The sequence below is a fragment of the Fragaria vesca genome, linkage group LG6 (assembly GCF_000184155.1).
Source record: "Fragaria vesca subsp. vesca linkage group LG6, FraVesHawaii_1.0, whole genome shotgun sequence".
In the NCBI taxonomy this organism is placed as follows: domain Eukaryota; kingdom Viridiplantae; phylum Streptophyta; class Magnoliopsida; order Rosales; family Rosaceae; genus Fragaria; species Fragaria vesca.
Window position 1 is genome coordinate 27,744,452 of NC_020496.1, and position 13,671 is coordinate 27,758,122.

The 13,671-nt window shown below is 37.6% G+C and overlaps 1 protein-coding gene and 1 pseudogene across 2 annotated transcripts; both read right to left on the reverse strand.

The window, feature by feature from the left end:
• Positions 1 to 7,385: 7,385 nt before the first annotated feature.
• LOC101308205 lies at positions 7,386 to 9,935 on the reverse strand. Its single transcript, XM_004305838.1, has 3 exons — positions 9,773 to 9,935; positions 7,731 to 8,269; positions 7,386 to 7,620 (listed from the first exon to the last, which is right to left on the reverse strand). Exons 1-3 carry the CDS (start codon positions 9,933 to 9,935, stop codon positions 7,405 to 7,407), a joined length of 918 nt encoding a protein of 305 aa, XP_004305886.1. The 3' UTR covers positions 7,386 to 7,404.
• A 1,387-nt stretch (positions 9,936 to 11,322) lies between these two features.
• On the reverse strand, positions 11,323 to 13,261 carry LOC101302768 (annotated as a pseudogene). Its single transcript, XR_185017.1, has 2 exons — positions 12,684 to 13,261; positions 11,323 to 12,478 (listed from the first exon to the last, which is right to left on the reverse strand). The product of XR_185017.1 is annotated as a UDP-glycosyltransferase 85A1-like (transcript).
• Positions 13,262 to 13,671: the final 410 nt, after the last annotated feature.

Sequence of the window (13,671 nt, forward strand, 5' to 3'; positions counted from 1 at the left end):
CTTCACATATGCCTATATTTGGGGAAAGTTTCAAATACTAAAAGAAAACAGATTGGTCCCTGTTTTTTCTTACTAAGCTTAGGTTGCTACGATGAGCAAATCACATATGTATATTTGCATTGTTTGTTCAGTTGTTAAATGAAGTTCTGATTTCCTCATCAAGTCTGGGGTCAAAACTGAATTTAATCAATTGTTTTTTTTTTTTTATAGAAAACAGAGATCCATTCTTTTGCAATACCTTACTTCTGATTTTGTGTTTGTCTCGTACTGTACCCCTTTTGAGATTTCCAGACCTATATGTATACCCCTGTGTTCTCCTGTTAAGTTTCATGTTTACTATCAGTTTGGTGGTTCTTAACTTCTCATGCTTACATGTTTCCTCATTAAAGTATATCTAAGCCAAAGCTATGTTGCCTGCTGCTTTAAAGTCTCAAGCTCGAGTGTTTCTATCATTTTGATTTTCATAAAGCATGAGTTGTTAAAGTTGTGTTTCTTGACAAACACAAAAAGAGATTTACCTTTCAAGGTTTACTTCATGGCAGAACTTCTATATAAGAAAGAGTATTTCAGTCTCTTGAAATCCCTTAATGATTGTTTTGGCTTAAAGAAGCCAAAAGGTTTACAGAAAGGACATGTTTGGTTTTGAACGGTATTATTTGATTAGGCCCGGGATAAGTTACGTAGGGATTGTGCCTCCCTAGGGTGAAGAGACCAACAGTTTTGTAATGATCAGGATTCCGCTTAGTACGGGGTGTCCTCGTTGGCTATAATATGAGGGTTTTCCGCTTGTACGGGGTGTGCTCGTTGGCCTTAATACGAGCAATGGGCTCTGACCGGAAAAGGAAGGATTTCAAGGATTTCGTTGGAAAAGAAGAATAAGGGTTTCTGAACGTTGAACAAAGTGTTTGAAAGAAAAATAAAACTCTGGTCTTATTGCTATTATCGGATTTGTGTTGGGTTTATTTTTCTAATGTCAAAGAGTGTGACTCAAAAGTGTTGGTCTCAGTTCGTTGTTCCTTTTACATGTTCAGTTGTTTATTTAAGTGTCCCAAGCTGAATGTCGTCTTTGTTGAAAACTGAGTAACCTTATATCAATTGAGTCATTGATTCCATTCTCATAATTCTCAACAGCAACCTTCATAATTTAATTCCATTTCATTCCGTTTACTACTGATATTCTTTCACACTACTCTAATTGCATTCTAAATTTGAATCATAGTACTATTGATTATCTTCTGTAGCTACTGAGCTTGTGAAGCTCACTTCCCTATGTTTCATTTGTTCTCAGGAAAGAAGTGTGGTGATGTTTCTGATATTCCAGAGTTGACTTAAATCAGAGTTCATTACCCAGTTATGCTTGCTTGTGAACTGAGTGCCTCACTTTTGTTTTATTAAGTATGTGCTGCTGTCTTCATTAGATTGTGCTCAGTACGTATTTGTTTGGAATGGTGGCATTTTGTTAATATAGTGATATGAAATAGAAAGTCCACTCTGATATGGGTACATCTGATGTAAATTTTGATACCATGTGATAGACAGCTTTGTAAATAAAATGCAATCAGTTGCATGTGTATATAAAGGATCGTTTTCTTACTCTCTTTTACCTTGCTGAATTATGGCAGTCAAAGTTAGAGGGTGGCTTTCAATTGAGATTGGTGTAAAAAAGGATCAACTGATGTACTTCCTTTGCCTCCAAACCCGCATCAAGGAAGATACAAGAAGAAGAAAGCAATCACAAAACACAATCCATAGCATTTGCTTGAATGTTATAATTCATTGCCTAAGAACATTTTAATTGTTGTATTGTCCTGTAGATTTCGCATCAATGTTTACAATACAATGTAATTACAACTCGGGAAGTACAATAATATATCTAAAATCTGTGATCATAACAACATTATTTTCATTAATAATCTCAAAATAATTAAAATACAAGCGTCATTGATCAAATTACACACCTCTGCGTTCTCTTAGCTAGCCAACATGTTCCCTACCTTGTGTGCTCTTGATACATTCCTAATAAATTATTTACTCTCTAAAGTAGATCTAAAACTCTTGATGTTGAGACGGTTAGCCACTTATCAAAAAGTGACTTGAAGGTGACTAAAACTCTTCAATTTTGAAGTTGAGCTTTTCCACTTATATGTCAATTTAAATCTTGTTTCTTTAACATTCATCTAGTTGTATCTTGCCTGCAGGTTGTGTAAAGAAGAATGAACTTAATAGTAAAAGACTCAAAACTGAGCTACATAAACCGAATAACCAGTAAAATATCATACAATGAATATATCATTAGATTACAATGAATTGAACAACAAAAAGAGCAAAGCAATCTAAAGTGGTCCAAATAAAAGAGCAACCAAAGCTAAATACCTGAACAATATGTCGAGTTAGAGCATCAACTAGATTGTAGGTTTTTCTCTTAGCTAGTTGCCATTGTCCAGCTGTAGTTGATCAAACAAAACCCTTCAAACAATAAAGGTCAGTGTGTGTGTGTATACAGACACACACACACACACAATCAGTTATCAACACACAGACACACATCTAGAAAAAAAAATAATAATAAAAAATGAAGGTAAGAAAGCACATTTTGCATACCCAACAAGCCATAAATCATAACCCTCTAGGCTTAGCTTCCAAACTGATAAGACTAGAATAATTTGTGCTTTTTACTTACAATTACATGGTTCTTGTAGTAAACCTTTACAACAGGGTTCCTTAGAGAAATCATTGTATCATGTCAAGCACTGTCCCTTATTTCTTGCCCAGTTCACATGCTGCTTCCATAGTTCTTCACCAAGGTTTAATCAAAACAAAAGGTCAAACAATGAGAAGTTAAAAGACAGAAAAAAGCAGAGCCTGAAAATATAACACTCATAACTGATTCTACAGGTACTCAATGTTAAAGGGCCAGCCATCTAAATAAGAGTCAGAGTGAAAAAGCAATATATATATATATATATATATATATATATACTTATATAGGATGACCAATGTCTCCAAAACATATTTTGAAACTAGACTAAAATGGGCACACTGAATTTGATTCTCATATAAATTTTTCATACTTGAATTGTGCCACCCTTCTCCAAGTGTAGGCAGTGCCAAAAACCTAATTCCACAAGTCACATTACTATGTTCTCATGTAAATCAAAAACTAGCTATATTAGTTCTACTTGGGATAGATAGCATATATACCAGTTATTCTAGTATCCCATACTCACTTTCTCCATATGTGACCAACCAAATTTATAGCGAAGTGACGTGGTAACCAACTCTACTGTCCTCACACCCTGCAAACAAAGCCAAATGATCCATTCTATTCCAATTCCAAATCAGAGAATTTGGTCATGGGAGATGGCTTTACTTTTACTGTCACCCCATGCCCTCGCAGCTAAAGAATATATATAAAATGACTGATGTCTCCAAAGCATACTTTGAAACTAAACTATAATGGGCACATAGAATTTGACTCTCACACAATTTTTCATATCTGAATTGCAACTCTCAGCTATTCTGTAACAAAGCAGAAAAACAAAAACATAAAAACAAACAAAGGAACTCGTCCGTATTTTCTATTTGGCCATTTACCATTAAATATGACAATCCAAAAACTAAGCTCATTAGGATTTTCTGAAATAAGAAACAAGTACAGAAAACCCCTAATCATTTAGTAAATTTAAGGGTTTATTGTTTTGATTGGAGAAAGTTCAATCGAACAAGAACATGAAACGAATTCACTAAAAGTAAACAATAACAATTGGAAACCCAACTGGACAAAAGATCCCCAATTGTCTCTAAAGCCTCAATAGTTGAACAACTACAGTTAATAATCACCCTAACTCAACCAAATCTGATTACCCAACCACATGAATGCATAGAGCCAAAGAAAGATGATGAGAGAGGTCAGAGAGGAACCTTCACCAGTTAGAGTTTGAAAATCCGTAACCGCATACTTTGAATCGAAGTTCCCACACCAGAAGACCATTTGCCAATTAGGTTTTCCAAACCCGACCTCGGATCTTCAGCCATGGCCTCCACGAGCTTTCGCCCGGAATAGGGGAAAGAGAGCTTTGAGGACTTGGGATCGAGTGTGGGGTTTGAGAGGAGGGGTCGAAGGGTTGAGGACGAGTGGAGATCGTAACGGCGGTTGAGGGAGCGGCAGAGATGGATTGGGATTTAGGAGAGAGATTGTCTGAGGTACTGAAGAAGGCGAAGCTCTATACATTTCTGCGGTGGGCGGATTTGATGAGTGTTTTAACTTTTTATTTGGGCGGGCACGATAAGTGGGAAAGGGGAAATGAAAATTTAGACCCCGCCTTCATTTTTGAATTTTGATAGGAGCGAGACTTTAGATAGCGTTTCCTTTATTTTTTATTATTTTTTTTCAGGTTAGAATGGCCAATTATAGGACTTTGTGAATAAACGCTATTAATGAAGTGCTATCAATGTGTAAAATTCTTGTAGTGCAACTAACTACACACAGAAAACAAAATTTTCAGAAATCTCGTGAAATAAAATGTGATCAGAATAATGAAATACGGTTATGGTAGAAAAATCATTTTAATTTAACAATGTTAAGGCCCGATCAAAACGGTCAACCTTGTTTACCCTAAATGTTCCTTATGGGGAGCCCTATCATCGAAAGGTAAACGTCCCCTAACTTTTACATGGGTGGTTACATCTCATCTATGTGAAAGTTTAATGTGTGGAAGGATTGACCAAACTAGGTCACGAAGGGGTAGTTAAGAATGTTTCCGTGTGATAAGTGACGATGAATTAGGGTTGACCGCTTAGATGGAGCCCCGAACGTTGCCGAATACATTTGAATTTTCTATCCTAGTCGTATTTTAATATACCTTTCACATCTGACGGTCAAAATTTCATTTTTTGAAATTTAGGCATTGGAATCACAATGTGCCTACTAATGTGGTATAACTTGTTTAGTGGGTTTTATGTAAGTGTAAATCTTTGTGAACCAACTATACAGAGGAAACAAAATTTTCAAAAACCTTGTGAAATAGGATGTGATCGTTATGGTGAAATACGGCTATGGTTGAAAAAACACATAATTCCGGTAACGTTTGATCCCCGATAGAAACGGTCAACCCTATTTACACTTACTCTTTCTTATGAGGAGCCCTATCGTTGGGAGGTGAGCGTTCCTAAAATTTTTCATGGGTGGTTACATCTCATCTATGTGAGAGTTTTATGTGTGGAATAATCAACTAAACTAGGTCACAAAGAGGTAGGTAAGAGCGTTTCCATGTGATAAGTGATGATATATTAGGGTTGACCACTTCGATCAAGCCCCGAACGTTGCCAAATCGAGTTGAATTTTATATCATAGACATGTTTTACTATAATGATCATATCTAACGGTGGAATTTTCATTTTGTAATTTTTAGTCATCGAAATTACAACGTGTCTACTAATGTAGTATAACTTATTTAATAGATTATATGCAAGTGTACAACTTTGTAAACCAACTACACAAAGGAAGCAAAATTTTCAAAATTCTCATGAAATAAGATGTGATCAAAATAGTGAAATACGGCTATGGCTAAAAAATCACATATTTCGGGTAACGTTTTGGTGCCGATAAAAGCGATCAACCTTTTTTACACTTAATCTTCCCTATGGGGAGCCCTATTTTCGGGAGGTAAACGTCTCCAAATTTTTATATGTGTGGTTATGTCTCATCTATGTGAGAGTTTAATGTGTGGAAGAATCGACCAAACTAGGTCACAAAGAGGTAGGTAAGAGCGTTTTCGTGTGATAAGTGACGATATATTAGGGTTGACCGCTTCGATCGAGCCCCGAACGTTGCCGAATCGAGTTGAATTTTATATCATAGACATGTTTTACTATAATGATCATATCGGACGGTGGAATTTTCATTTTGTGAAATTTAGTCATCGGAATCACAACGTGTGTATTAATATAGTATAACTTATTTAATAGGTTATATGCAAGTATACAACTTTGTAAACCAACTACACAAAGGAAGCAAAATTTTCAAAATTCTCGTGAAATAAGATGTGATCAAAATAGTGAAATACAGCTATGGTTGAAAAATCACATATTTCGGGTAACGTTTTGGTGCCGATAAAAACGGTCAACCTTTTTTACGATTAATCTTCCTTATAGGGAACCCTATCAACTAGAGTTAAACGTCTCCAAATTTTTATATGTGTGGTTACGTCTCATCTATGTGAGAGTTTAACATGTGGAAGAATCGACCAAATTAGATCATGGGGAGGTAGGTAAGAGCGTTTACGTGTGATAAGTGACGATAGATTATGGTTGACCGCTTCGATCAAGCCCCGAATGTTGCCGAATCAAGTTTAATTTTATACCATAGACATGGTTTACTATAATGATCATATCAGACGGTGGAATTTTCATTTTGAGAATTTTAGTCATCGGAATCACAATGTATCAACTAATGTGGTATAACTGGTTTAACAGGTTATATACAAGTGTACAACTTTATAAACCAACTACACAAAGGAAGCAAAATTTTCAAAAATCTCATGAAATAAGATGTGATCGGAATAATGAAATACGGCTTTAGTTGAAAAATCACGTATTTCGAATAACTTTTGGGTGCCGATAAAAAGGGTCAACTTTTTTACGCTTAATCTTCCCTATGAGGAATCCTATCAACGTGAGTTAAACGTCTCCAAATTTTTATGTGTGGTTACGTCTCATATGTGTAAGAGTTTAACATGTGAAAGAATCAACCAAACTCGGTCACGAAAAGGTTGGTAAGAGCGTTTCCGTGTGATAAGTGACGTGAAATTTGCATGATAGGTCACATCGTTTCCAAACAACATGATGAACTTGACTAGCATGATATATGACTGAATTGGAGAAAATTTTGATAAAATTTTATAGCTCTTAGGTTGCAATCATGTCAGTTTCTGATCCTTACATATATGGTGGGAGCCAGTACAAACTTTAGTAAGCCAGAAATGCTAACCCTGTAAATTTCAGTCATGGAATCAAGACACTATAAGCTTTCATATGTAATTCCGAACAATTTTACATTTTAGGGACCCTTTCTGAATGATTTATAGTCTCCGTGGAAGGTTGGTCAATTTCATCTTCAAAATCATTGCTGGATTACTAAAAACTTCAACATCCACCTGTCAGAACTGCAGACATTCAAATAATACAGATGAGAAACTTAGAAAGAATCATTCTTACGCACAGATTTGAACTTTGTTCACATATACTAATACTAGCTTTACTATAGAAGTATATATAACAACTAGGCTCGATTGGCAAATTGACAAATTGGACTTAACTAGAGTTGCAATCTGCAAATTACTTGTGAGCTATTCCAGTCAATATCAATGCCATAAGATGTTAAGAAAGATGAAAGTGTACCAGGAATTAATCTCTGTTGAAATTTTTACTCCATTTCTTGTTTATCTTGTTTATAGATAGAATTTCCAGAGATGGTGCCATCCAATTCAACGAGTCCCTCGTGTAACAATTTGTCACTGCCATTGCGGAACTTTTCCGGTCTATTATCTTCATGTCCAAATGCTTGAGACTAGGCAATGGTGCAAAACAGGTCTGCCTCGTATCTTCTGAAAAGAGGATATCCTACAACATTTCCCACAACAACATCAAAAAAGAAGATGAAAGTTTACAAGAACTATCGAACAACACATACAATAAACCGAAAGCTGATTAAAACTTGGCATTTTGCATACCTCAAAACCAAAAGGATAGATGGATAATTTTCCTGAGCAGTCAAAATTTGCAAGGAAATCCCTGAGGGTAATATGATATGTATCCCATCTTGTGCTCTTGTCAAGTATGATCGTAGCCTCACATAAATTTGGAGCTGCATCAACTACTCCGGCATCCTCCATTGGAGTTGCAGCACCATTCCATTTCATAACCACCACCACCACCAACACAAAGCACAAACCCACCACTACCAAACCCACTTCATCCAGGTTTCTGTAAGATTTATCTTCAATGTTTTGTAACTTAAGCGTCTTCATGTTCTTCCCCTCCAAATGTAAAAACCAATCCGTCTCAAATACAGCTCTTAAACCAGCTACTTTTACTCCCTCTTCCAAATCATCAACACACTTATTTGAATCCATCCGAATTTTATCCTCCACACACTTACCACTGTCCCCCTTTTCAATATTGCTTTTTGCCTCCTCTTTATAGTCATCACAGTCTTCCGCGACATTCTCAATACTGAATCCAGCTGCTGGTAATAATTCTCCTCGCTGAACTGGAGACCACCGTCATCAATTTTCGGATCAATATTCATCCTCTATTTCAATTCAGTATAAAACAGCAATGATTAAAAATCTTGTCACAATCTGCATAAATTTACAAGAGTAACATGTCAGATAATGGTAAGAAAGGCATTTACACTTACAATAATAATGCTAACGGTCACATTCTGCGTATAGGAACATGATTGCAAGAAAGTTCGATTCAACTTTGAAGGCAAACCAGCCATGACTATCTCATGGAAGACCACAGACAATAAGTAAGACAGCTAATACAAATGAAGGAACATATTTTCAACCTCCCAATTTTTCTGGCCATGAATATCTTGACACGGAATGTCTATAACTAGTACAAAATGAAAAAGTAACTATAATTTTCTTCACTACCATAATTAAGCAAGCTAACCATTCAATTGTTCATACTCATGTCAATTGTCATGGGAGGGCAAGGGAAGGTCTGATTTTAAATTCTAATTAGGTACAGATTGTATCATTCTCAATAATGGCAAAGAATGTATTTCTAGCTTCTGCATTTTGCTGCAAGACATATCCGGTATGTAGATATGATGCTTACCACAATGGTAGTGGGATCATAACTTGCAATTGTAACAATGACTAATTTGAATTCTAGTATAGGGTATTAGAATAGTAGCCTCGGTTGCTATACTTAACAACCAATACAAGGACAGCCATATAATGTAAGCTAAGGGACATGCAACTCTCACATTGCTTATCGAACTGTTCAAAACAAAATAGTTGAGCTCAAAATAAAAGGAATCACCTTCTCTGTAATCTTTCTGAGCTACTTTATCATTCTCAGGATCCTCCCCGGTTGAAGACAACTCATGATAATAATTCTCCATCAATCCCATCCATCTTCATGTGATCTACCCAAACAACACGGCCCGTAAGCATTACAGACATTACAGAACTACGTTTAACAACACAGCAGTACTACAATTTGAATTCAATATAAACCATAACAATCAGATCTCGATATTTCTAAACAGAAACCCAGTTCTAGTAGTTTACAATTCAGGAAATTGCATTATAGATAGACGATTTCAATAACAATTTCATAATAATCACTGACCTTCAACAAAACGGGTACGAGAAATCCAATCAACTATTATCCAGCTGAGTTTCAGATCGTCTCCCGGTATGTCCATCTGGATCGACAATATTCAGAGGACTTGCGGCCAATTTCTATTCCTCACTCTCACTCGTTGTATAACCGCCCGCTCTTACGAAGTTCAATAGATACGATTTAGCGCTACAGTGTTTCCCATCACAAAACTTCATCAACACAAGACACCTACGATATATAGATAAACCAGTCTCGATCAGAATTCGAGGTTCCCGTCGATCTTCTGTTTTTACCTTTTCCAATTCTCCATCTGTTTGTGGCTGCTAATATAGTGCCTCCCAATTGAAGCTTCTTCAACACAACTCGACGCTGTTCCCCAGATTCTCCTCTGAATTGCGCTTCAAAAACTTACCGCATATCACGCGCTGAAAAACCCAAAGAAGACTAACGGTGGACTCACGCCTGTTTTTTACAGGTGTCAGTGGACGAGCCACATGTAAGACGGACAAACGCGGAGCACGAACGCTCTGGAGCATTCCAGAACTCACATCGTTAGAAATATGAACAAACTCCATGTCTGTGGTATAGAACTATGAGATACAAGATATCCAAACTAATAAGTATCACCTCATGAGATGAAAATTGATTGTGATTCATACCTTAATCATCATTTTCTTCCAACATAATAAACTCACGTCATTAGAAGTACGTGTGAATATAGAACACGTACCTAAAATCAAACCGGCAGTGACATAAAGAACCCTTATAAATATAGGGTGCTGAAATTTACACACCCTTTTCTGCATTCTACACACCCTTGTGCTGCTTTTACGAAATCACCTTGTTTTTATTTGTCTCCTCCCTTTCATCCTTTCCCTCGAGTTTCTATTCTATCCTCTTGCTTCAGTTTCTTCTATGAAAATCAATACAGACAAAGAGAATTTTGAGTTGTTGAGATGAAAATCAATTCTCTCTCCTCCTCACTCTCTCACTCCTCTCTCCCCTCCCTCCACCTACGACCGAGCCAACACCGCCAATTCGAAACCAAGAATTGCCGGGATGGAGCTACTCCGTATTAACCCGAAAATCAAGTAACCAATTTCCAGGTGGGCAAGAATTCAGTTTGGACCTCGACCTAATCCTCTTCGGTGGGGCTGCTTGTTGCCTTGCCGGCGTCATTGAGGCGAAAGAAGCCGATGACTGGACAGAATCAGATTCTCAGATCCTGGGGTCGAGCAGCGAGTTGAGGTCCTTGGATCGGGGTCGAACGATGGTGGGTGCGAAAGATTGAGGATCTTGTGGTGTGAGAGAAAGTATTCCTTGTGAATTGTGATTGGCCCTCTATTGTTAGAATTTGGTTGCAGATGGAATGGGAGGAGAAAGAGAGAGATGGAAAGGGTTTCACATCGTGAGAAGAGAGATGGAAAAAGAGGGGTAGTTTTGGAATAGAAATTTATGGATTGATGAAAAAATGTTAAAAAATTACAGTGTGTAGAATGTAAAAAATTGTGTGTAAATTTCAGCACCTTAAATAAATATATATGTCCATCATATATATTTGCCATTACACACTACATTGTTAGCTACAAACACGTACACACACATACGCGTACAATATTGATGCACGGCATGCTTCTAATAAACAATAAGCCTAGCCTCATGCTGTGTGTGTGAGTGTCTTCCAGCTCCGTCTCAAGGCCACAGAAAGGTAGCACGTACTGCCAAAACTAGCAAAACTCCTACACCACTAAGGCTTTCATATATATAACATTTGTAAACACGTATAAGAGTAGTCCATTCACAGGCGCTCTTACATCTCTAGGCCCCAAACACCTTAATTAGATATAGTAGATCAATCTCCCCGATATTGCAGAAGAAGCAGCTGCGATCTACATGTTTCTTCATTCAAAACCTTAGACAACAGAATCAAGTTCTATTTTGTTTTATTGCACGGAAAAAATATCAAAATATATATAATTGATCAAAAATCGATTACAATACATCATACAAGAGTACACTTGATAGCTATATAAGAACTATCGATCCTCCACCGAAACATAAAATTGAGAAACAAAATTACGCGCATTCCTAAGTACTAGTAGGTGCGTGCCTTGTTACAAATTAAGCATGGATAACAATCATAACATCTTTAAGTTACTAACTAGAAATTAGATATGCCCTTCTGTTTGCCGGAGCATAACTTCATTCACTAAATTTTCCAAGTTTTGGGAAGATGAACCATGGGGAGCAGTAGCTTCTTCCGCAAGCTTCTTCCACTCCAAGGCCTTGCTTCTCATTTTCTCACCCTTCTCTCCCCCCATCATCTGTCTAACAAGCTTCTCGACTTCGTCTCTCTTCACATCATTATTGATCTCCATGCCAATGCCCCATTCATTACAAGCAGACCAACAATTTGTTTGCTGGTCGGCAAAGAATGGCCAGCACAGCATAGGCACACCTGCACACAGACTCTCAATCATCGAATTCCAACCGCAGTGTGTCAAAAACCCTCCGACTGACGGGTGGTTGAGTACTTGCTCCTGCGGACACCAATTCGCAATTAGACCTCTTTCCTTGGTTTCAGCTACAAACTCCGGCGGCAAAATCGCGGACTCACCAACAACCAAATCGGGCCTGATCACCCAGATGAAACAAACCTTACTATTTGCAAGTCCCCAACCAAACTCTACAAGATGCTGCGGTGACATTACCGCTATACTGCCAAAACTGACGTAAATAACAGAGTTCGGCTCCTTAGAATCAAGCCATTTGAGACACTCAGCCTCTTCCTTCCATAGACTATATCCCATATTCTTCAAAGGGTCCTCTGGCAATTGATTGAGGTGTAATTGTTGAGGTCCAATTGCATACACAGGTGGGAGCTTCGTCATAGATGAGAGAGCCTCCAGAACTTGAGGCTCCAAAGCATCAAAAGTATGAGAAATTATTGCCGAAGCTTTCTCAGCTCTATGGATTGATTTCATGGTGATGTTAAACAGGATGTCGTCGGGGTTCGTAGTTCGAAAGTGGGTGGGTAAATCCCTCAAACGGATATCTTTCATTCCTGGAACCCAATCTAATACCTTGTCCAAAAACCCATTTGTCAAACAGCTCTCATCTACACCCAATAAGCCATGTAATTAATTAGTACCCACTAAACTAGGTACGTCTTTTGGAAATTGATCAAAATAATTAACAAAGGTAGGCTAGCAATGCTTATGATTTTGAAACAGTCAGTTGCAATGCGTTCCAATTTACAAGTGATTGAACACCGTACCACAAAACATAATTAGCTCAGTAGCATGCATGTTCATTTTCAGTACCTTTCAGTGGTGCAAGTCCTTTTTCAATCAAAGTGGGATATTGTTTACATCCCATAAAGCAGCAAGCAGAAACAGGGAAGAAGACTACTGTAGGCACTCCAAGTTCTTCAGCAGCTGTGATCGCAAACGGCATGAAACCATCGTAAACGACGCAAGTCACCGGAGGACCAATGTCTTGGCCATTGAGCTTCACCAGTAGTTCTCGAAAAGGAGACAGCATTTGGTCTTTCATGATGATAGCATCACAAAGCAAGATGACGTCTTGGGTGGCATTATCATCCGAACCTGCAGCCATGCCATCGGGGATGGACTCGAAGCGAAAATCGGGCAAGCCGTCGAGGGAGTTGGGTCCTTGAGATTTAAGAAAGCGTTTGTGGTTGAACTCTGTGTTGACAAAGGTAATGTGGAAACCCCTATGGTGTAGGAGCTTTGCTAGTTTGAGCATTGCCTTTATGTGGCTTTGAGTTGGAGTTTGGAACACATACAGCATGAGGCTTATCAGCTACAGATTCCTTGGAACCCATCGATATAGCCATAGATTGNGTGTGTCTGATAACAAGTCTAGCTGATTAACTTGTATGTATGTATATATACAGACACGCACGTTATATATATATATATATATATATATATATATATATATATATAGTGGCAGAGATCAAACTGTGTTCGTATTCTTTATTTTAAACCATCACTAGCTAGCTTTGTAACTTTATATATATATATATATATATAGGGGCAGAGATCAAACTGTGTACGTATTCTTTATTTTAAACCATCACTAGCTAGCTTGAACTTTTCTGATGAGTAATATGACCAGAAGATCCTGCCACTAGACAGGTAGTTTGTCATAAAGTGCAGTCAACTAAGTAATGAAGAGAGGAAAGAAAAGCTAAGCTTGCACTATAAGTTCTAGAAGTATGGAGAATGTGAATTAGCTTTGTCACATAGGAGTGCGCTTCAAGTTATACGGGGATGAGGAACCGGG

What these genes read in the sequence shown, in the direction of transcription:
- LOC101308205 (XM_004305838.1), bottom strand. Translation starts at nt 9,935, where the DNA reads ATGGAGTTTGTTCATATTTCTAACGATGTGAGTTCTGGAATGCTCCAG. An exon ending in TTTTCAGCGCGTGATATGCG is followed by an intron (nt 8,270 to 9,772) that starts GTAAGTTTTTGA and finishes GGTGGTCTCCAG; the next exon opens with TTCAGCGAGGAGAATTATTA. An exon ending in TCTATCCTTTTGGTTTTGAG is followed by an intron (nt 7,621 to 7,730) that starts GTATGCAAAATG and finishes GAAATGTTGTAG; the next exon opens with GATATCCTCTTTTCAGAAGA.